Source organism: Palaemon carinicauda, chromosome 38 (assembly GCF_036898095.1).
Source record: "Palaemon carinicauda isolate YSFRI2023 chromosome 38, ASM3689809v2, whole genome shotgun sequence".
Classification (NCBI taxonomy): Eukaryota; Metazoa; Arthropoda; class Malacostraca; order Decapoda; family Palaemonidae; genus Palaemon; species Palaemon carinicauda.
Genome location: NC_090762.1, coordinates 25,455,719 through 25,476,948, shown reverse-complemented (window position 1 = coordinate 25,476,948; position 21,230 = coordinate 25,455,719). Strand labels below are relative to the sequence as shown.

Genomic DNA, 21,230 nt, shown 5'->3' with positions numbered 1-21,230 from the left:
TGTCTTACTGCTTTATCAACTCTTGCTTCGTTTCATCCCAAAGCAACAGCTTTTATTGCAGCCTTGCATTTTCCTTTTTATGTAAGGTTTTCTGCTCACTCATTTGCTGTATACATTTATCTATTTTTATACAGTAATTTTGTAGTTTTTTTAATCGTATACAGTATATTGTATTAGCCCGTTCGCTACGATATATCGGTATACTTCAAAACATGCCTGATAATATACACCGTAACGTCATCATTATTATTATTATTATCACTATTATTATTATTATTATTAATATTATTACAAGCTAAGCTACAAAAGAGTATAGCACATGGTTGTATATCACACCCACAGTTCACACTCGGGTAATTTCATTAGAAATCTCCTCTCCTTAATATTAGCCCCTCCTCTTCCTGTCTTCAGCCAACCAACAAAGTCTTTGGGATACTAGCCTTTATTTCTGAATAAGTAATAGCTATTTTAGTCTTTTTTTTTTTTTTTTTTTTGTTACCAAACAATAATTACACCACTCTAGCCAATGGCGACATTTCCTACTTGGTGCATTACTCAAACCTTCCCCGACACCTCCAACTTGGAGACGTACGGATCCTCGCATCTCGTCCTACCAGCAACCAAAATAATTGAGATTCTAGTCTTTATTCATGATTATGTAAGTTCTATTCTAGTGTATTCACATTTTACCTCGCCACCAACTGAAATACTTGCGATTCTAGTCTTCATTTATGATTATGTAAGATCTATTTTATTTTTTTTCTATGTTGTCCTAGGGCTCAAATCACAGAGAAAGTCCCTCTGCTTTTAATTAAAAGTCCCACTCACAACAAGATGAAAACTTACCAGTAATGCAAATTGTTGACACACACAAGGTTTGTCTTTTTCTTTAACCTTTTTTCTCGACTATCATATCAAGGCTGAAGGAACATAGAGAGTAGAGGTCCCCTTTTTGTTTTGTTTCATTGTTGGTGTCGGCTACCCCCCAAAATTGGGGGAAGTGCCTTGGTATATGGATGGGGATGGATCATATCTACAAAATATCATCATCTTTATGTCTTATAGATTTCATGGTATTGTTCATTGTTTTCATGAGTAAAAGTTAGCCTTTTGTCATTATTTCTATTTATTGCCATTCTACACAGTATTCATGTTCTTATGTGAGCAGTCTCTATTTCCAAGCTTGAGAAGTACCCAAAACATGAATGATCCAGTTCATAGTGACAGTCACACGTAAGGTGGAATGACAGAGGAATGAACAAACTTTGTCTAATGAACTAAATTTATATTAAGTCTCTCTCTCTCTCTCTCTCTCTCTCTCTCTCTCTCTCTCTCTCTCTCTCTCTCTCTCTCTCTCTCTCTCTCTCACACAAACATAAATTATACATTATAGAATACTTCTTGTGTCAAACAAAACAAATAGATATTTTCATTATATTTCTGTACAACGTAAAGTCCATTATTACTAAAGAGTAGTTTTATGTGCTTTACCATTATTTGGAGATAATTATATAAAACAAATTTCCTAAGAAATTTTCTATAATAACTTCACAATAAATGGAGCAAATATTTTGGTTGTTTAGAGTGAAATACAATAGAGAATTAAGCAAGCTTTTGAAAAAAATATTCTGTAATTAGCAGTATATCAAATAAACATGGAAATGTAGCTTATTATATAGATTATATGAGCAAGTATATCTGATGGTGACAAATCTTGTACATAGCTTAAGTAGCAGATCCACGGCCTCGTAGCGAGGGGTTTAATGTCTTATCACTTTTACCATTCATTTAAAGACAGATTCTTACTAGCTTTAGGAGAGTTTAAATTAGAATGCTAAACTATCATTTCAACTATGCTAACATTTTTACTTTTATGCATTCTCTCACTTATCATCTTTCTTTAACCTGTGTGTTAGCTCCCTCCATTCCATCTTAGCTTGCAGAAAATCTTTTTCTTATTGCTTTATGAACTCTTGCTAAGTGTCTTCCCAGAGCAACAGCTTTTATTGCAACCTTGCATTTTCCCTTTTATATAAGGGTTTCTGCTTACTCATTTGCTGTATACCTTTCATCTAATTTTATACAGTAATTTTGTAATATTGTTGATTGTATATGCTGTAGTGATATTTTTTTAACTTTTACCATTCATACAAGGATATTCTTACTAGCTTTAGGAGAGTTTAATTTGTCAAAACTATTTGGAAAGAGTTATGATTAAAGCAGTAATGTAATGACCAGACCTTCTAGAATGCTAAACTATCCTTTTAATTATGCTAAAATTTTTACTTTTATGCATTTTCTCATTTCTCATCTTTCCAGACCAGTTTACACCATATATTTTATGCAGACAATCCATCTCGACAAATATTCTTTCATTCACGATCCGTTTTTTGTTCATTCTCTTTCAGCATCCATAGTTTTTTTCATGCTAGAGAATTGAATTACCAGTCTTTTCATATAATTCCAATTTTTCCACTCTGTAAGTAACTCAAGTATATAGTACTCCTAATCTTATGTACACACCCTTCTATCTTTCTTTCTTTGTCAGTTCTCTCATCATACCATATCCTGTTATATTTAATCCCAGGTAAGCTTACAAATCAACTGCTTCTACTTTTCACCACACATACAAACGTTGATTAGTTTCTGCAGTTTCTATTTACTATCCATAGACAGAACTATATTTTACAAACATTAACTATAACATAATCTTGCTACTACTACTACTTACTACCTACTGTACTACTACTAATGTTTCTAGTATTTGGACCTCTAAAGGTACACTTATTCAGCTTAAGTATATAATTATGAAGATCATTCCCAGTCTGGTCATTGATAAAATAATACTTCTGGAATACTGTGTAATGTGGAACCTCAGGAAAAAAAGGTTGTGATGCAGAATTAATTGCATACATACTTATTAACGCATAACTGGTGGTATTGCTTGGAGAGATCTGAATGGAAGGCAGGGTCAGAAATATAGCGAATAGTATACAGATGCACAACAATTTTTGTGAAAAATTTTGCCCGAGTTGTGTCAGGTTTCATTTCATCAACCCTAATTTACATCACACTGATTTTAGCTATATCTCTGAAAAAAGTCTCATCAACTACAGCTCAACATTCAGGACATATGTTCACTATAAAGAGAAGTGAACAGTTTATACATAGGCAGTAAAGTATATGTTAGGATAGGGAATGAAATAAGTATGTGGTTTTCAGTGAGAGAGGGGCTGAGACAGGGATGTGTGATGTTTCCATGGTTGTTCAATTTGTTTGGTGATGGAGCTGTAAAAGAGGTGAATGCTGTAGTGCTTGGTTAAGGATTGAAATTGATAGATGAGTGATCATAAGTGGGATATGAATCAGTTGCTGTTTGCAGATGATGCTATATTGGTTGCAGACTCAGAAGAGAAGATGTGTGAAGTGACAGTTCAGAAGGTTGTGTGAGAGAAGGAATTTGGAAGTTAATGTGGATAAGAGTAAGGTTATGAGATGCATGAGAAGGGAGATTGGTGCAAGACTATATGATAGGTTGAATGGAGACTTATTTGAGGAAGTAGATCATTTTAATTAATTGGGTTCTGTTGTTGCTACAAATGATGGAATGGAAGCAGATGTATGTCAGGGAATGTATGAACGATGTAAAGTGTTGGGGGAACTGAAGGGAGTGGTAAAGAATAGAGGATTAGGGATGAATGTAAAGAGATTTCTGTATGAGAAAGTGATTGTACCAGCTGAGATGTATGGATTGGAGTTGTGGTGAATGAAAGTGATAGAGACAAATTGATTGTGTTCAAAATGAAGTGTCAGGAGTATGACTGGTGTATTTCGATTGAATAGGGTTAGGAACAAAGTAGTAAGGATGAGAATGGGTGTAAGAAATGAATTAGCAGATAGAGTGTATATGAATGTGTCGAGGTGGTTTGGCCATGTAGAGAAAATGGAAAATGGTTGTTTGTTGAAGAAGGCGATGAATGCAAGATTTAATGGGAGAAGTGGAAGAGGAAGTCCAAGGTTTGGGTGGATGGATGGAGTGAAGAAATCCCCAGGTGACAAGTGGATAGAAGTATGAGAGGGAAATAAAGAGTGCTAAGAATAGAAATGAATGGCGAGGGATTGTGACACTGTTTCGATAGGCCCTGGTGCTACCTCGGGTCACCTTGGTGATTGCTGAGGTAGTGGCAGTAAGGGATTCAGCATTTGAAGCTTCAGTTGTGGAAACCACGGGTGGGTAGGCTGTGGCATCCTAGCTGTATCAATCAAACTCGTCTGAGTCCCTCGTCAGTCTAGGAGGAACGGTGAGGAAAAAAAATCCCCTTTTGTGAATTTATTTATGTCTGCTACCTTGGACAGGAGAATTCCTCCATTTAGGGCATTGGATCCCCTTCATAGACTGTCCTCCTATAACTGTATTATATGAAAAGATCTCCAAAAGACCTACTCCTAGCAGAGGCAATCTCTAAGTAGCTAAGCGAAGAAGCAGTGGAGGAAGTCTTTGATGAATCTCTAGGCTTCCTCAGCAATGCATTCCTGGTAGAGAAGCTGACGGGAGGTTGGAGACCCATCATAGACCTCTCCCTCTTGAATCTTCAGACAAGGTTCAAGATGGAGACACCAACATCCATTCTCCAGGCCATCAGGAAGAATGACTTCCTTCTAACCAAAGACCTGAAAGATGCTTGCCTTTAGGTCCCCAGTCATCCTGCCTCAAGGAAGTACTTAAGGTTTTCCTTTCGAGACAAGCTGTTCCAGTTCAAGGTGCTGTGCTTGGCTTGTCTATAGCCCCCCAGGTCTTCACCACAGTCTTTGTCTTTGTCTCATTCTGGGCATCAGGCTTTTGAGATACTTAGACAATTGGCTTTATTGGCAGAATCACAAGTTCTCCTGCTAAAACACAGAGACCTACTTCTGGTTCTGTGCAAGGAGTTAAGGATCCACTTGAACCTGCAGAAGTCCAGCCTCATTCCCAACCAGTCCACCAGGTATCTGGGCATGGAATAGACCCAGTGCAAGCCAAAGTTCCCCTGCTGTGTGGCAGAATTTGTTAGGTCACTTCTCCTCGGTAGAAAAACTCATTTCCTTGTGGAGATTACATCTGTGCTCGTTGCATTGGGCTCTCAAGACTCAGTCGTCGCAAGTCTCAGATGATCCTGTAACCCTACTGTGACTATCTCAGGAGGTAATATCAATCCTCTTGTGGTGGCATAACGAGGAGAACCTGTTAGCAGGAACACCCCGTCAGGCTCCTTCCTCACAGTTCATGCTGTTTACAGATGAATCTCACCAAGGATGGGGAGCTCATCTGGGAAAGAAACAGATCTCAGGCCTATGGTTAAAAGAGGATAAGAGCTTCCCCATAAACTTCCTGAAAATAAAAGCTGTGGAATTAGCGTTACTCCACATCACAAGGATTCTGACTGTTTACTCCGTGGTTTTGATGAGCAACAACCCCACGGTAATAACCTACATCTCCAAGCAAGGTGGTGTAACCTCTCTCCTGCTGTGCAACCTAGCAATAGAGATTCTCAAGTTGACACAGTTCCAGGCGATCTCTCTTGGTGAGGTTTATCTCCAGGAAGAGTTAGTGGTGAAGAGATTTGTGATTTTATGGGGTTCCCCATCTCTGGACATGTTCGCCACCCACCTGAATCGCAAACTCCTGGTGTATTGCTTCCCAGTTCCAGACCAAGCAGCAGTGATGGAAGACACATTTTCAAAGCCAACTGGGAAGAAGCTTTCCGTATACCTTCAAAAGTCTTCCGCGAAAGTTTAGCAGGCAAAGTGGAAAATCTTCTGTGATTGGTGTCGTAGGGGGAATATTGCTCCACTCAAGGCAACTATTCCCCTGATTGCAGACTTCTTAAGTGTTCCTATGGAACAAAAGCCCTTTTGGTCACTGAGGTGAAAGGCTACTGCTTGGCCTTGGACCAAATATTCAAACTGAAAGGACTAGACCTTTCAGATTCTTGGGAACTCTCAGCCTTGATGAGGAGTTTCGAGCAGTCATGCCCTCCTCGAGCACTAAAACCCCCTCCTGGAATGTGACTAAGGCTCTATGGGCCTTAAAGAAAGCCCTGTAAGAACCAATGCATAAAGCCTCAGTCAGAGATCTTACCTTAAAGACAGTCTTCCTCCTTGCCTTAGCTTCAGCCAAGAGAGCGAGTTGTGGTGCGCCTGTTGGTAACGTCTTTGCATGGTGATCGCCAGACGGGAGTTCGAGTTCTGATCAAGCTCGTTAGTTCATTTTGTCGCTGCAACCTCATCATCCTTGTGAGCTAAGGAAGGGAGATTTTTGGGAGTCAATAGGTCTACTTGTGGAGTCATCAGCAGCCATTCCCTGGCCCTCCCTGGGGTGCTGGTCATATGTATATTTGGTCAGTCTCTAGGGCATTGTCGTGCATGCTAGGGCAATGTTACTGTCCCTTCCCTCTGCCCTGAGCAGCCTTTAAACCTTGAACTGTGTGGTAATTCTCATCGTACGTCACATTTCAGAGGGGGAGAAAGAACTATCTTTATCTTTTGTTCATGAATTTGTGACCAAAATCCAAAATCCTATTGATAATGATATCAGATTAGAATCTTTCACAATTTTGTTTCTTAAAGAAGTAACTGATGACCTGGATGACACGTTACTATGTCCTGTAAAACCAGTAAACATCTAAAGAGGACGCAGTGTCTTAGGCCTAAAATATCCTATCTGTTTGTGAGCACTGGCCGCTCAAAAAAGAAAGTTTTTAGAAACACTACTTCTTTCTAGCTGAGAGAAACTATCATGAAAGCCCATAAATTCTCAGGGAAGCGTCTCCAAGGGCTCTCCTCGAGCTCATGATATACACAGGCTTGTCGCAACCTAAGCATTCCACAAAAACCACTCGGTAGCTCAAGTCCTAAAAGCAAGAGTCTGGAATATCAAACCACTTTTACAAACCACTACCTTAAAAATGGCACACACAGGTCCTTAGACATTTTTTTCCATAGGACCCATTGTTGCTGCACAACAAATAGCCTAATCCAAGCTCTCTTGGGACAAGTTACTGCTTCTATCCCAGGTATCAGTTACATGTATTCTCTGCATTATAAGGGTGTTTAAGTAGAAAGGCAAATGGTGATGTTTATCGAGCTTGAAGCCCTCGCTTAAAAATTCCCTAATGCAGATACAGTAGCCTCATATATGTTTGGCAGATATATTGATGCTTTATTGAATATATTTATATTACAAGCCACTTGTTCATATTTCACCTTGACAAAGCTCTCTTGAATGGAAGAGAGGACCTTGCCTTGTACAAGCTGTCTGCACTGTTCACAAATAATTCACTTTGATCTCTTGCTGCAGCATTACTATAGTACAGTAATTGTATCAGGGAAAAAAGGGCAGACCTACCTCACTGAGATGTCCTCCCACCTAAGTCTCCCCATTAAATGACTCGGAAGTTTGTATCTGCGTAGGAATAAACTACAAGTTTTATAAGATTTGAATTTTTTCGCAGCTATACAAACCTGGGTCATTTACCGAAGGTTCTGCTTCCGCCACTCCACAAGTCTTTGACCAGTAAAGGGCTGTGAGTTAATGCTTGATACAAGCGGGATGTGTCATGGTGAGCAGCTGTCTAACAACAGAATATGACGTAATCTATCAATTTTTTTTTTTTTATTGTTTGACAATAGAAAACAAAACCACAATTTACCCCAGTGAATGACTCAGATTTGTATTGGTAGGAATATTAATTATAAAAGAATTTGTAGTTTTAAAAGTTAATGACCAGTGTATGATGGTATGCATTTTTTCGTCTATCTTTTTTTCTTTCATTAAACATGAAAATAGCTCTCAACATTTGATTTTTTTTATATTTTTGTGAGTTATTACAGTTCTTTTAGTTGTACTGAACCAAAACAAAACAAAAAGTGAACCTCCTTTTATTTGATAAATTCACCTAAATGCTGTAGATTAGGTGAAGAAGCATAGTGGGGATTGTTACGGAGTCTTCTCTTTTTAGGAAAACAGGCTTGAAGATACTGCTTCCATTAACTGTAGCTCTCGCTTCTATTGGAAAATCTCAAGAACTATTGTCAGCACTCAGTATTAAATGCTGCCTGGATGTCTGTGGAAGTAGCCTTGACGCATCCACTTCTCAAAAAGAAAGAGGTATATGTAATATGTTTTGAATTGTTTTTCCTTTGACATAGATATAATTATATGGGTTACAATTTTTAAGATAGATCAACCTCTTGTATGTTATATACTGTAGCTTAATGTCACCTATGAAGAAGTGAATTATTTAGTCTAAGCAGACAGCTATCTCAAAATTAGTAGATCCCTCTAATCACCTGATAATGTGATTAGCTAAATGGTTATTGTAAGGTATTTCATACTGTGAAGTGTCAGAGAGCAAACCACATCAGATATCATATCATTAATCATAATGTAAACAAGTCTTCCAATTCATTAGCACTTGCTATTCATCCTGTAGATAATTCTTTGATAGTATTTTACTTTGAGAATCCCATGATATTTCAAGATAAATTCACCCTTTAAATGTGAATTATAATGATTGTATATGCAGTTTTCAAAATAATTCCTTAAATTCTGTGTATATTGAGAGGGCTACTTAAATGTCAGTGACTCGCATATGAATTGACCATATAGTCTAGCAGGTGAAAGGGGTTCCCATGCATCTCCTTTAGAACTTATTCTAGAATGATCTTAAGAACCCTTAGGTCATCTAATTTAATCATATATAATGTTTTCAAGAAAAATAAATCTTCCCCGTAGTCCAAATTAGCATGTTTTGAAGACACCCACAATCCCCATCCCTAAGAAATACTAGGGTATCCGACATCTTGCATAAAAGCGAAGAAAAAAACACCGAAAACACACAGTGACAAAAACACAACAGCGAACAGCTATGATGCTATGAAAGGAGTGACGTAGATGGCGTGGGTTGAGACAGTGGGGGTAGCATTCAGTGGTAGGTGTTGAACGGCACCTCGCTGTACAGGGATATTGAGGAGGAGATGTCTAAATGACGAGAGACCTCTGGTTGTGATTTATCACGCCACAGTATTATACTGACACCTTATATAGGTGAGTGAGCTAGGTTCAACCCTGGCATTCCTATGCAACTTTTTTCTCTGGTAATTCATAGCAGTTATATACCTTAGAAATGATGCAAAAGGAGCATTTCACGGAGCGGCACAGGTGGAGCCCAGAAATAATTTTTTTGAGGTACCAATTCCATTGCTTATGTTGTCATAGTGGCAAAAGGTCAAAATCACATGATATCTGTCAAGATCATTGTATTTTGGGTAAAAATCACTTCATTTTCATGACATTGAAAATAACCATTTGATGTGAGTTTTTACTCAAATTACCGAGACCTTGATGTAAAGTCACGTGACTTTGATCTTTTGCCACTCTGAAATTACCTGTAAGGGAATAAGTACCTCAAAAACCTATAATCTTGACACAAATCATCGAAATGAATGAATTAATGGAGGATATAATACATAGTGGTTTTTGGATTATGGGAATCGGGGTATCTTGCAGATATGCTAATTTGGACCACCTGTAACATTTTTATTCTTAGGTAACCCAAGGGATCTTAATATCATTATAGAATCTAGTTCTTGAGGGTGTGCATGGGAACCCCCTTCAGCTGCTAGACTTGATAGGTATGGCATTGAAAATATAAAAGCAATATTTGCACTGTTTGGTTTTGTAGGATGTATATGTTCACACTCCTGAATTAATTGAAGAAATATATGAACATAATGGATATTTGTTTTACAATAGTAATTTCATAGGTAAACATGTGACATGTGCTGCCTTTCAATGTCCTAATTTCATGTTGGTTCCGACTCTATATACAAACCATTAAGTTCTTTACAGTGGAAATGTATTTCGGCGATAGTTGAAATCAGCTGTTAAGCTTTTTATGAGGAGTACAGTAATTACCCTTTGCTAGTTAGCGGAGATGTATACAGACCACCCCGCTCACACCTCCACTAAAAAACAACAGTCGCTTTTTATTTTGCCTTGATGGAGTAAGTACAGACGTCTTACTCACCTGTAAAAGAAATAAACAAAGATTTCCCTTACAAATAAACTTGCTTAAAAGCTAAAAATTTTAATTTTTTTCTTTTACAGTTGTGTCTGCCCGTGGGAATCAAGAACCATGCTGCTTATCCCGACATTGAAGAGCATCGTTGTGGCACTTTCATGTCAGAGGTGAGGACCAATCCTCACAGTCTCTGCCCTGCTTGCAGGGGTCACTCCTGCATGCAGGATTCTCCATGTATCTAGTGTCGGGAGTGGTCACCCTCCCTTTTGGGTTCTTCTTCGAAAGGGAAGAAACCTTTCCATCTAACTCCGTCAGTTTGATCTCAACATTCTGACTCTACTCTGTCGGCTTCCTATGGGGGTTGGTCGAGTATGAGTGGCGCCCATTTGACTCCTGGACAACGCTGTGCTCAGGGGGCCTTCGCTACTTCCCCTAGCGAAGTAGCATTGTCCGCCATCGCATGGGAGTTGTTGTCCACTTATGGCCTCCCTTGAAGCTCACAGGTTCTCCATGTAAGGAAAGGCTCCTAGTAAGTAAATGCTTCTAGAGGTCTTGTTGTTGGGCACGCAGAGGGAGCGAACATCCTCTGCAGAAGTTGATCACCATCTTTCTCCTTGAGATTCCGTAGGTTGTAGACCAAAAGCCTCTCGCATGGCTGGCTGTCTTGACCGTGGCTTTTGCTCACCAGTGTTCATTCTGCTTTGGCAGATGGGTGTGAGCAGTTGTTGACAAGTACTCCTTGGAGTACTTGGTGAGGTGAGCACTGGCAAGGTGAAGGCTAATGTGGGGAACCTTGAGACTATCTTTGACTATGTCCCAAGGATAGTTCACAATGTGGATCTTCTAGCCCGGAAAGGGAGAAAACAGAGTAAACTGTCTGGAGATTCGCTTCCATGTGCCAGGCAACCTTCGCTTCAGAGGGAGAATTATCTGCCACCAGCTACGGTTCAACAATCTTCTTGCTTGCAGAGAGAGCTGCCGACAGTGGAAATAGGTATTGATCGTCCTTCCCGTCTGCTGGGGAGGCAGCCTTCACCTGTGTGGTCTTACCCTCCCTCAGGAATTCCAACGAAGGGTATTGAATTCGTCCATGCCCTGCTCCAGCCCGTCGGAGCTCGACTTTTTGTTGGAGTGGTTTTGCTAACTGCAGCCGAACGTAGAATGGAGACTATTTAGCGTCAGAATGCCGACCATATACTAACACCACACTACACTAAAATGTGGTGGAATGCCCCAGAGATCTGGATAAAAGAAAAAGAATTAAAAAGATAGGGACACTTGGCACCCCCATGATTTTCATCCTGGGCAAGGGTACCCTTAGGTAACTTTGGAACTTATCTCAGTGGGAGAGTAATGATAATACTAAACAGCTCAAAGCTTGGGTAAGATTTTAAAAAGAAGTTAATAAAAGATAAAGAAAAAATGGCTTAGGAAAATCCTTGTGAAAGGAAACACAGGCTTTACAAATAAAAAGTTACTTATTTCAAAATAAAAAAAAAAATAGAAAAAAACGATGTCCTATAATTTTGGACTAATTTAACAGAAATACCCTGAAAAAAATGAATAATTTATACAAAGGCATAAAAATATCACAAAAGTTCTAACTTTAGTAAATTTACAGGAAATCTTCAGAGGGTAAAATTGAAGGACAAAGGCAAAACACTTTTTACATTGCGCACTTGAGGAACGTAAACTTCTATCCACTGGAAAGTCTTTGGCATGAAAAGAATAGATCTGTGGCCCTACAATGCCCCAAAAAGGCCTAACCATCACTTGAACTAAAGCTTTCTTTTTGCATCCTTTGCCAATAGTCACTTTTGTAGTTGTGACTGCCGAGATACACATAGCCGCACACCTTGAATTTTGATCTCATTTTCTAATGTTTGACACTACAATCACATTAGGCATGATAGTAATCACTAACAGTTCAGATTCATGTTCCATACCTTTAACACAGTACCCGTCACATCTGTAGATACGGGGTTTATACACTACCTCCTTGGTTAAAGTCCTAGGGAAATCAAAACCTTTGGGCCCTACTGGGAGTTGGGCATTGCATCACCTGAAATGAAAATACATTTGGGACATTTTTAAGATGGGATTAGGGCACAATAATAAATAAAGACAATAACAATTATAATTTTTTTCAATACAAAAGTCTATTATTATATTAGAGCTGGGCAACGAGAGTCAGGCGGTTGCCCGCAATCCCTCCTTGCCGTCATGTTCGTCGGATACAATGTAATGCTTGCCACCATGTAAGGCCAGGTTCTTAGGAACTTGCGCCTTTGGCTTCCACTTATCTGGAGGTAGAACCTGCTTTTCTGCTTGCGCGCAAGCACTCTGCATAGGGCCTTCCTTCCTCGCCCTTGCTGGATAGGAATGAAGCTCGCCTGTCACCTTTAGGGGATAGGACAAGCAGGAGAGTCTCTCTTTATGACGCGCAAGTGGGGAAGCCTTTGATGCCTGATAGGGGAGCTCTCTCTACCTCTACTAGGCCCTATGCACCCTGTTCACTTTTGACAGGTCTTCCCATCTGGGCTCATGAGTGCTGGAGAGGTTGACTATGCGAGCTCTGGTGAACCCTACTTTTCTAGCGCGCAACGCGCAGGTAGCTGGGCAAGCACATGTGGATTACACCTTACATGTGAAAACTGATGAGGTTGTGCGCTCTAGCGTGCCACATTAGCCTTCACCCTACCAGTGCTCACCTCACCATTGGTCTTCGGGCTGGGGGGAACTGATTCCTCACTGTTCAACGTGATAGCCACCTTGAAGGCATTCGCTTCCCTAGGGAAGCTGAGCATATCCTACCAGTCCTTGACTCAACACCGAAGTTAAGGAAACCCTCTCAAGGGGCCCCTTTGGGATAAGTCCCATTCTTGAAGGGGGCTCCATGGTTCCTGGTCCTTGTCCCGGCAGTCACAGGACAGGCCAACCCTCCTCCATTGGTCCCACCTCCAGATACTCTGATCATCCTACTGGCAGTATTCAGTTCCTCCAAGGGGAGTGGAGGCCCTTCGGACCCGAGGCGCAGTTCTACTGTGCCTGGTTTCTCCTTGTGCCATCCCAGAGTTCCTTCTCCTCAGAGGTCCTTGAGGTATCAGAAGAATCTGGCTACCAAAGTATCGACTATTGGCCCGGAGCCTACCTGGGAGAGGATAGGAGGGATTCCCATCATTCCACAGGGGAGGAAATGGGGTCTTTGGGCAGAAACTCCCCTCACAGTCTGATCATCGACCCCGAGCTCATCAGCATGTTCCGGGCATTCAAGAGGGATTTCTATGTGACAGGTCCTGCAAGCAGGCATTTGAAAACGGCAAACCCCGTTCTCCGCCAACTACCTGCATCTGCCTAGACACATGGTTAATAACACCTCAGCTTTAGTGTTGAACACGTAGCAGTCGGTTGAGGGCAGATGTTAACGTGAGTAAGTCTAGAATGAATGTGTGACTGACTGGCTGCTTCCTGCTTCATTCTCCCCTCTCTTGGTGCTCAACATCCGAGGAACTCTGCGAGCCGACCTCCTCTAACTGCAGGTGGGTACCATAGTCCCTTGTGTAACCTGATATATGTATATATATTTATGTCCTCGTCCTCCAAACGAGGTGAAGCTGGGTAATGTCTAGGTTATGTATGGAGTTTAGCTCTAGAATTACGCTTACCTGGTCAGTCACATTGCTAAATTTTTACACCTTGCACGGATTGCTCAGGCCATTAACCTAAGGATTAACAAGGTATCAGGATGACCTCTAAACAGCTTGTGCGGAGCAGAGAGTATCGACCCCAGGTCAATCACCAGCCAGTTGGTTATTGGACTTACATCCACCATGGAGTGAGTCTTCACTATAAGAAGCATAATAGATTGTCTATAGTGTCTGAGCAAATGACAAATTTGGAAATAATTTTTATTTCTCCTAACTATTCAAACCTGGAGTTCCTTACACATACTGGTCCTGCCTTCACTTTCCCTGAAAGTCCTGCCGCAATTGCAAAGTGACGGTTGTTTACTAGTGCAGGTGTGAGCGGGGTGGTCGGTCAACTCCCCTGCTCCCCCACTAACTAGCGAAGGGTAATTACTCCTCGTAGAATGCTTAACTGCTGTTTTCAGCTATTGTCGAAACATATGTCTACTGTAAAGAGCTCCAGGTTTGTAGTTAGGAAAAATATAAATTATTTCCAAATTTGTCATTTTTCACTGATTGTACAAAAGAGCAGTTGAATTACTTTAATGTAGTAACTGAAAGTTTTCTGTCTCATTTTATCTTTTTACTTACCATTTTGTTTTTAGGTGATCACTTATTGGATTATGTCCCTTAGCCAAGTAGTTAATGTTGTTCAGATTATTTCCCCTCATACATAATGAAAGTTTTTGCTCCCGAAGATAGCTCTTTTATAGTGGTTGTTGACCGTTACATTTTTTTGTTTGGTAGATTATGTTTAAGGGATGACATTAAAAATTTTCTTGGTAGCTTATAAGCTTTTTTGCAGGCTATGTACTTATTAGTAAATATTTAATTCTTAGCTTTTGCTTTTTTGTCATTTTGTACAATTATTTTTTAATTTGGTCTTTTTCTTATATAATACAGTATGCTATCAAAAAAGTGTTTTTAACTTTTGCTAGATATCTGTATGTGCACCATTACTACTACTATTCTATTGCCAATTGTATTTAAGTCTCTAGAATATATGGAGACCATAATTCATGGTTTTATATGAATGATGTCTGAATGCTAAAATTTGTTTTTTATTCATTAAAGTAATCTTCCATTTATTTTATAGCAAACTGTATGTAACCCATACTTTACTTAAAATTGCAGAACTTGTGTGAGTCACAAGAGTCAATAATAAAAAATAACTAGAGGTTGTAGTGTTTTAAGTGGTGCAATCAAAATTTCTCTCGTACAATCTAAGTATCATTGTGCAAATTAACTTGCCACTGGTTCAATATCTTTAAAACAAGATTTTTACATGTACTGTTTGTTTTATGTTGACAGAAAAACCATTGGAAGAGGTGCTTGTAGATCATGTAACGAAAATGATCAGTGAAGATATATGTACTGGTGACTGCAAAATAATCAAAAGTAATGAAGAGGGTATTTTAAATGATCCGTTACAAAGTGCTTCCATCAATATTTGTGAAGAGAAGATTTCTCAGGAAAACCCACATTTAACAGACAAACAGAAAGAAGATATTTCACACATCCAGGATATATTAGCCAATGCAGATCCTCTTCTTCTTATGAATGATCTAGAAGCTGATGATCTAGATACCCCTGTTAAACTTGAAAATTATCTTGACACGTAAGTTTTGAATAATAGGTGTTTAGGTATAGAAATAAGTAATGATTATATATTGATATTTTGCTTTGAAATATGTCAGTTTCAATTCCATGTGACTGTAAATTTAAACTTTTTTTGTTGGAGCATCACCCATCTGAGTTTTATTTGCAATTTATTGCTACGTGGATTCATACTTCTGAGTTATTTATATGGGGTAACTACTAATCATGTTTTTTACGACCGACTAGTCAAAATTTTGGTTGTGTCATGCTTTGTGCTGGTAAACACAGTCCATGCGCAAGGAGCAATCAGGAGCTAGCTCACAGAATCTCTCCACAACACTGCTGGTTGCAAATTGAAGATTGTGCTCTCACTTCCTCCTTAGAATAGTTTCTTTGCATTCATCTCGTTTACCCTTTTAGTGTTTAGCTCTCTTGAATTGTGTTTTTCTGAATTCACAGTCATTTTGAGTGGTTATTCAATAACTGAGTTACGAGTGTGTGCTTACAGCTCGTAAATCTCAGTTTTATGTTTTTGCCTAGCCCGGGATATCAACTATTGTGGCATGCTTATGAGTCGAGCAGACACACACATCTACCTTGTCCCTCTTTCCTAGATAAGAGACGTTCAAGAGAATCTCCATGTAAATACTGTACAGAGTGGACTCCCTCCCCTTTTGGCTGATATATTTGACAGTACTGTAAACAGAGTAATGAGAAAATTGATCTTTCTCATTCCTGTTTTTGTAAGGCTAAACTAACTAGTTTAGCTTTTCGATCTCGCGAAATTGAAGCTCTCCTGATATACCTTGATGCTTATAGAGGTGTAGAGCCAAATGGTATTTTTTCTTTGTTTTTTTATAAAGACCGCAGATTTATTAGCTCCAAGGTTATGTTACTTTGCGCAAATTAGAAAGAAGAGAAGCTTTTAGCATTTGTTGGAGAATCTGTAATGTTACTCCACTTTGTAAATATGTTTGTGGTAGCTCAAGTCCAACTGATTACTGCCAAATTTCCATAACTCCCATATTATCTAAAGTTTTGAGCGTCTTTTGGCAAAAGTCCTGATAGGTTTGCTGAAGATAATCATCTGTTCCCTGTTTTGCAATTTGGTTTTTGTAAAGGCCTTGGAGCTTGTGATGCCCTTCTTACAATCTCCAATGCTGTACAGAAATCCTTTAATTGTGGTCAGGAAGTTTGTATGATTAACCTTGATTTTAGTACTGCCTTTGACCTTGTAAATCATGAGGCCTTTGTTTTCAAACTCAAACAGTTAGGAGAGGGGGGATTGTTTCTTAGCATCATTATTGAATTTTTAAGAAATAGATCGCTAAAAGTTATTGTTGATAGGCACCATAGTGAATATAGGAATGCAATATCTGGTGTTCCTCAGGGTAGCATTCTTGGCCCCTTACTTTTCATACTATATACACATGACATGTGGTTTGGACTAGAAAACAAGCTTGTTGTATATGCAGATGATGCTACACTCTTTGCATCAATTCCATCTCCTGAATGTAGATCTGGTGATACTGAAGCCCTTAGTAGAGATTTAGCTAAAATTAGTACATGGCGCAAATCATGGGGGTATGAAGTTGAATCCTAACAGAACTCAAAGTATGATTGTAAGTAGATCAAGGACAGTGGCTCCTCAGCATCCAGATCTCATTATTGATAATGTTTCTTTAACTATGTATGTCTTTTAAATTTTTTGTGTGATTCTCAACAGCAAAGTTACTTTTAAGAAACACATTAGGTCTCTGTCATCTTCAATTGCACATGAAATTGGCTTTTTGAGAAAGTCTTTCAAGATTTTCTGTGATCAATGTATTCTGAAGAAGTGTTTTAATTCTTTCATTCTTCCTTGTTTTGAGTATTGTTCTCCTGTCTGGTGTTCAGCTGCTGATTGTCATCTCAATTTGTTGGACAGGAATTTAAGGTCTATTAAATTTCTTATTCATGATCTAGATATTAACCCTTTTACCCCCGGGCTATTTGGAAATTTCCAACCCTTAACCCCCAAGGGGTTATTTTTATCCCATCACATTTTGCAGTATACTTTTTTTTAAATTGCTCTAACAGGCTTAATTTTGGTCATAGAGAGGTCAGGTTGGTCTCATTCTCTTGGAAAATGCCTGAATTTTCTCAAAAAAATATCAAAAATATGAAAAAAAAAAAAAAAATTTCATAGCATTTTTTTGCAAGGACGTATCGGTACGCCCACGGGGGTAAAGGGATGGCTTTTGTGAAACGTACCAGTATGTCCTTTGGGGGTAAAAGGGTTAATCTTGGCACCATCGTTCAATTAACATGCATAAGATTTTTCATAATTCTTATCATTCTCTACATTCAAATCTTCCCAGACAGTTCTATCCTGTTTGTATTACTTGGCATGCAGTTAATTTGAATAGTAGTCAGGCTACTTTGTGGCAACCTTTCTGAGCGTGAAGAATTTTCTTCATTCGCAAGACAAGCTTACAACCAATCCCAGGGTACAGTATTCTTGAAGGACAGAACTTTACTCCGGAATGCTTCAAGGTTGAGACATCCTCCCTAAATAGTCTGGGAGGTGGTCTAAATTATGGCCCCACATAATGAATGATGATCATACAATGATCGTCTACTTTGGATTCCCCTTCACGAAGCTTGAAAGGTGAAAATAGGAAAGAAACCTTTCACCCTTCGCCTACAATGGAATTGCAGTCTGATTTAAGAGTCAACCTGACTAAGAGGGGTTGAAGAAGCCTGCACCTAAGAAAACGCAGGGGCTTTTCAGTTGATGAGTTTTGCTGGTAACAGGCCAAATCTGGTGAAAGAAACCCATCTTTCATCTCAACATTTTGAGCGGGAAAGAGGTTTCCCCAGGAATACCACCGCCTTAATGTGTTTACAGCTTGAGAAAGGATGTTAGAGATGAATTAGGTACTCCTTGTAACCTTGACAGCTGGACTAAAGCTAACCCTACAAGGCCCCCCCCCCCCTCCCCCGTGAGCGCTGGCACAGATCTAACAGATGTCGATTCTCTTGGAACTATTATCCCAGTTTCAGAGACGCCTCAAGCTACGATGATTTGGAGTGTCATCCTTCACCTATAAAATATGAGTCTTATCCCTAGAAAAACCTGCTACTGAGAAAAACCTGGAGACAGGGTTTAGATGCAATTACCAAATCCTGAACTCACTTATGATCTAAAATTCGCAAAACAAACTAAAGAGATAATAAATTTAGTTAAGAAGCAGTGTTCAGATTTTGTAGTGTCCTTCTCCTAGAAGAGCTGCTTACCATCGCTAAAGACACACTAATACCCTTACCAAGAGAAAAGTAGCCTCTGAACAATTGAATTACATTAGTTAACTCCTTGAGCAAAGAGGAATCGTTCGGTAATCCCAGCCTTGTCAGATGTTTGAGATGCTGAGAATATTGAAATAATAGGCCAGACTATTTGGTGTATATGAAGGCAAAGACAACATGAGCCGTAACCAGAGAAAGGGATCCAATGTAGTACTGTCTGGCCAGTCAAAGGACCCAATAACACTCTATTGGTAGTATTTCAACGTGTGGCTGGCACCCTGGCCAACCTACTGCCTAGTGTTGTTATTACAATTTTAAATGAAAAAATAAAATGTTATATAATGTAAAATGTACTCAACTAATTCATCTTTCTTTGTAGTATGCATTAATGTAGAGTCTTCTTTTTCTACAGGAAGATAGAAGCCATAAGAAGTGTCCCAAGAGCTGTGTCAGTAGTTGGTATTTTTTCTGCCTCAATGCGTCCTTTAATTATAGAGAAGCAAAATGAATTAAATTCAAAGCTTACAGATGTTTTGATCAAAGAATACCAGCTTGATCGACATTGCAAAGCTGTTCGTTCTATCTTGTTAATGGAGGCTGGAGATATCATGCATGAGTTTTATTCACTTCTTTTCGCAAAGGTAAGGCTGCTTGTTGTATTGTAAAAGTAGATGATATATATATATATATATATATATATATATATATATATATATATATATATATATATATATATATATATACATACATACATACATACATACATACATACATACGTACATACATACATACATATATATATATATATATATATATATATATATATATATATATATATATATATATATATATATATATATATATATATATATATATATACACAGTATATATATAAATATTATAGGATATCACAGGTTCCATACAGTTCATTTATTAGTTCCTCTCTCTCTCTCTCTCTCTCTCTCTCTCTCTCTCTCTCTCTCTCTCTCTCTCTCTCTCTCTCTCTCTCTCTCTCTCTCTCTCTCTCTCTCTCTCAAATATCTACAATACACAAAACACACACAGTGCAGTCAAATATATAATGCAGTACATATTATTATAAATATTAGGTAAAATAAACAATAAAATACTCTACTGTAAATTACCTTGTATGCTATGACATCAGAAATAGATCACATCATAATTGAGGCGATCCATTTCTGATGCTGTAGTTTACAATACTGAAATATTTGTTTGTAAATGAGTACTGTTATATACTGCTGGGTAAAGTATACACTACAACACAGTAAATAAATCTGCTTTAGAATATGAAATATATATATATATATATATATATATATATATATATATATATATATATATATATATATATATATATATATATGCTTTGTATATGTCTTATTCATAGAGAAACTTCCAAACTTACGGACAACATTTTTTTCAGCTGGATGATGGTGATGAAATGGATAGCATAAGTTTATCACTCCATCTGGAATGCTGTATAAGCAGCGTGTATCCAGAACTCTCAAAATTGTTTTTTGTTACTGTGGAATCAAGGTTAAGTGATGATGAAGTCAAGAAGGATCAGGAGGCAGGAGTTGAAGCAGCATCAAACTTGACAAGAGACGCATCTTCAAAACTGTTGTCATCATTGGGTCTACCCAACATCAGTATTCATTATCAGGTATTCAAATTTATTCTTATGGCACATCACTTCATGTTAAAAATATTTCATCACATTTTCCAAATATAAGGGCACCATTATCAACATAGCTTATGGGGTTAAAGCCTTTTTGTTGCCTACTTCTGTTTTGTAGCATCTTTGCATTTTGTCTTCTTAATTTTCAAAATTATTTTACGTTGTCCCACGAGCCACCCGTGGAGATACTAACGCTAGAGTTATTGGGTACTTTGACTGACCAGACAGTACTACATTGGATCCCTCTCTCTCTGGTTACGGATAATTTTGTCTTTGCCTACACCTACACCGAATAGTCTGGCATATTCTTACCACATTCTCTGTCCTCATACACCTGACAACATGGAGATTACCAAGCAATTCGTTCAAGGGATTAATGACTGCTGTGTAATTATTCATTGGCTACTTTCCTCTTGGTAAGGGTAGAAGAGACTCTCTAGATATGGTAGGCAGCTCTTCTAGGATAAGGATACTCCAAAATCAAGCCATTGTTGTCTGGTCTTGTATAGTGCCACAGGCTCTGTATCATGGCCCTCCACCGTCTTGGATTAGAGTTCTCTTGCATGAGGATACAGTCAGGCATGCTGTTCTTTCTTATTTTTCTTCCTCTTGTTTTTTTTTAAGTTTTTATTTGTGAAGGCTTTAATTTAATGTTGTTAATGTTCTTGAAATATTTTATTTTGATGTTTATTCCTCTCTTGTAGTTTATTTATTTCCTTGCTTTCTCTCCTCACTGGGCTATTTTCTCCTGTTGAAGCCCTTGGGCTTATAGCATCCGGCTTTTCTAACTACGGTTATATCCTAACTAATAATGATAATAATAATTACTAACCTCCAAATTTTGCTTCTAAGTACATTTTTACAATCCTTTTTTTTTCTTACCCCTTCACCACTGCT

At 38.5% G+C, this 21,230-nt stretch overlaps 1 protein-coding gene across 1 annotated transcript in view; it reads left to right on the top strand.

The window, feature by feature from the left end:
* LOC137630269 (gamma-tubulin complex component 5-like) overlaps nucleotides 1–20,387 on the top strand; it is a 163,847-nt gene extending 143,460 nt beyond the window's left edge. Inside the window, exons 10-13 of the mRNA XM_068361719.1 lie at nucleotides 7,998–8,146; nucleotides 15,059–15,365; nucleotides 19,047–19,275; nucleotides 20,079–20,387. Coding sequence (XP_068217820.1) covers nucleotides 7,998–8,146; nucleotides 15,059–15,365; nucleotides 19,047–19,275; nucleotides 20,079–20,387 — 994 coding nt within the window. The remainder of the gene's footprint in view (nucleotides 1–7,997; nucleotides 8,147–15,058; nucleotides 15,366–19,046; nucleotides 19,276–20,078) is intronic.
* The last annotated feature ends 843 nt before the right edge of the window (nucleotides 20,388–21,230 follow it).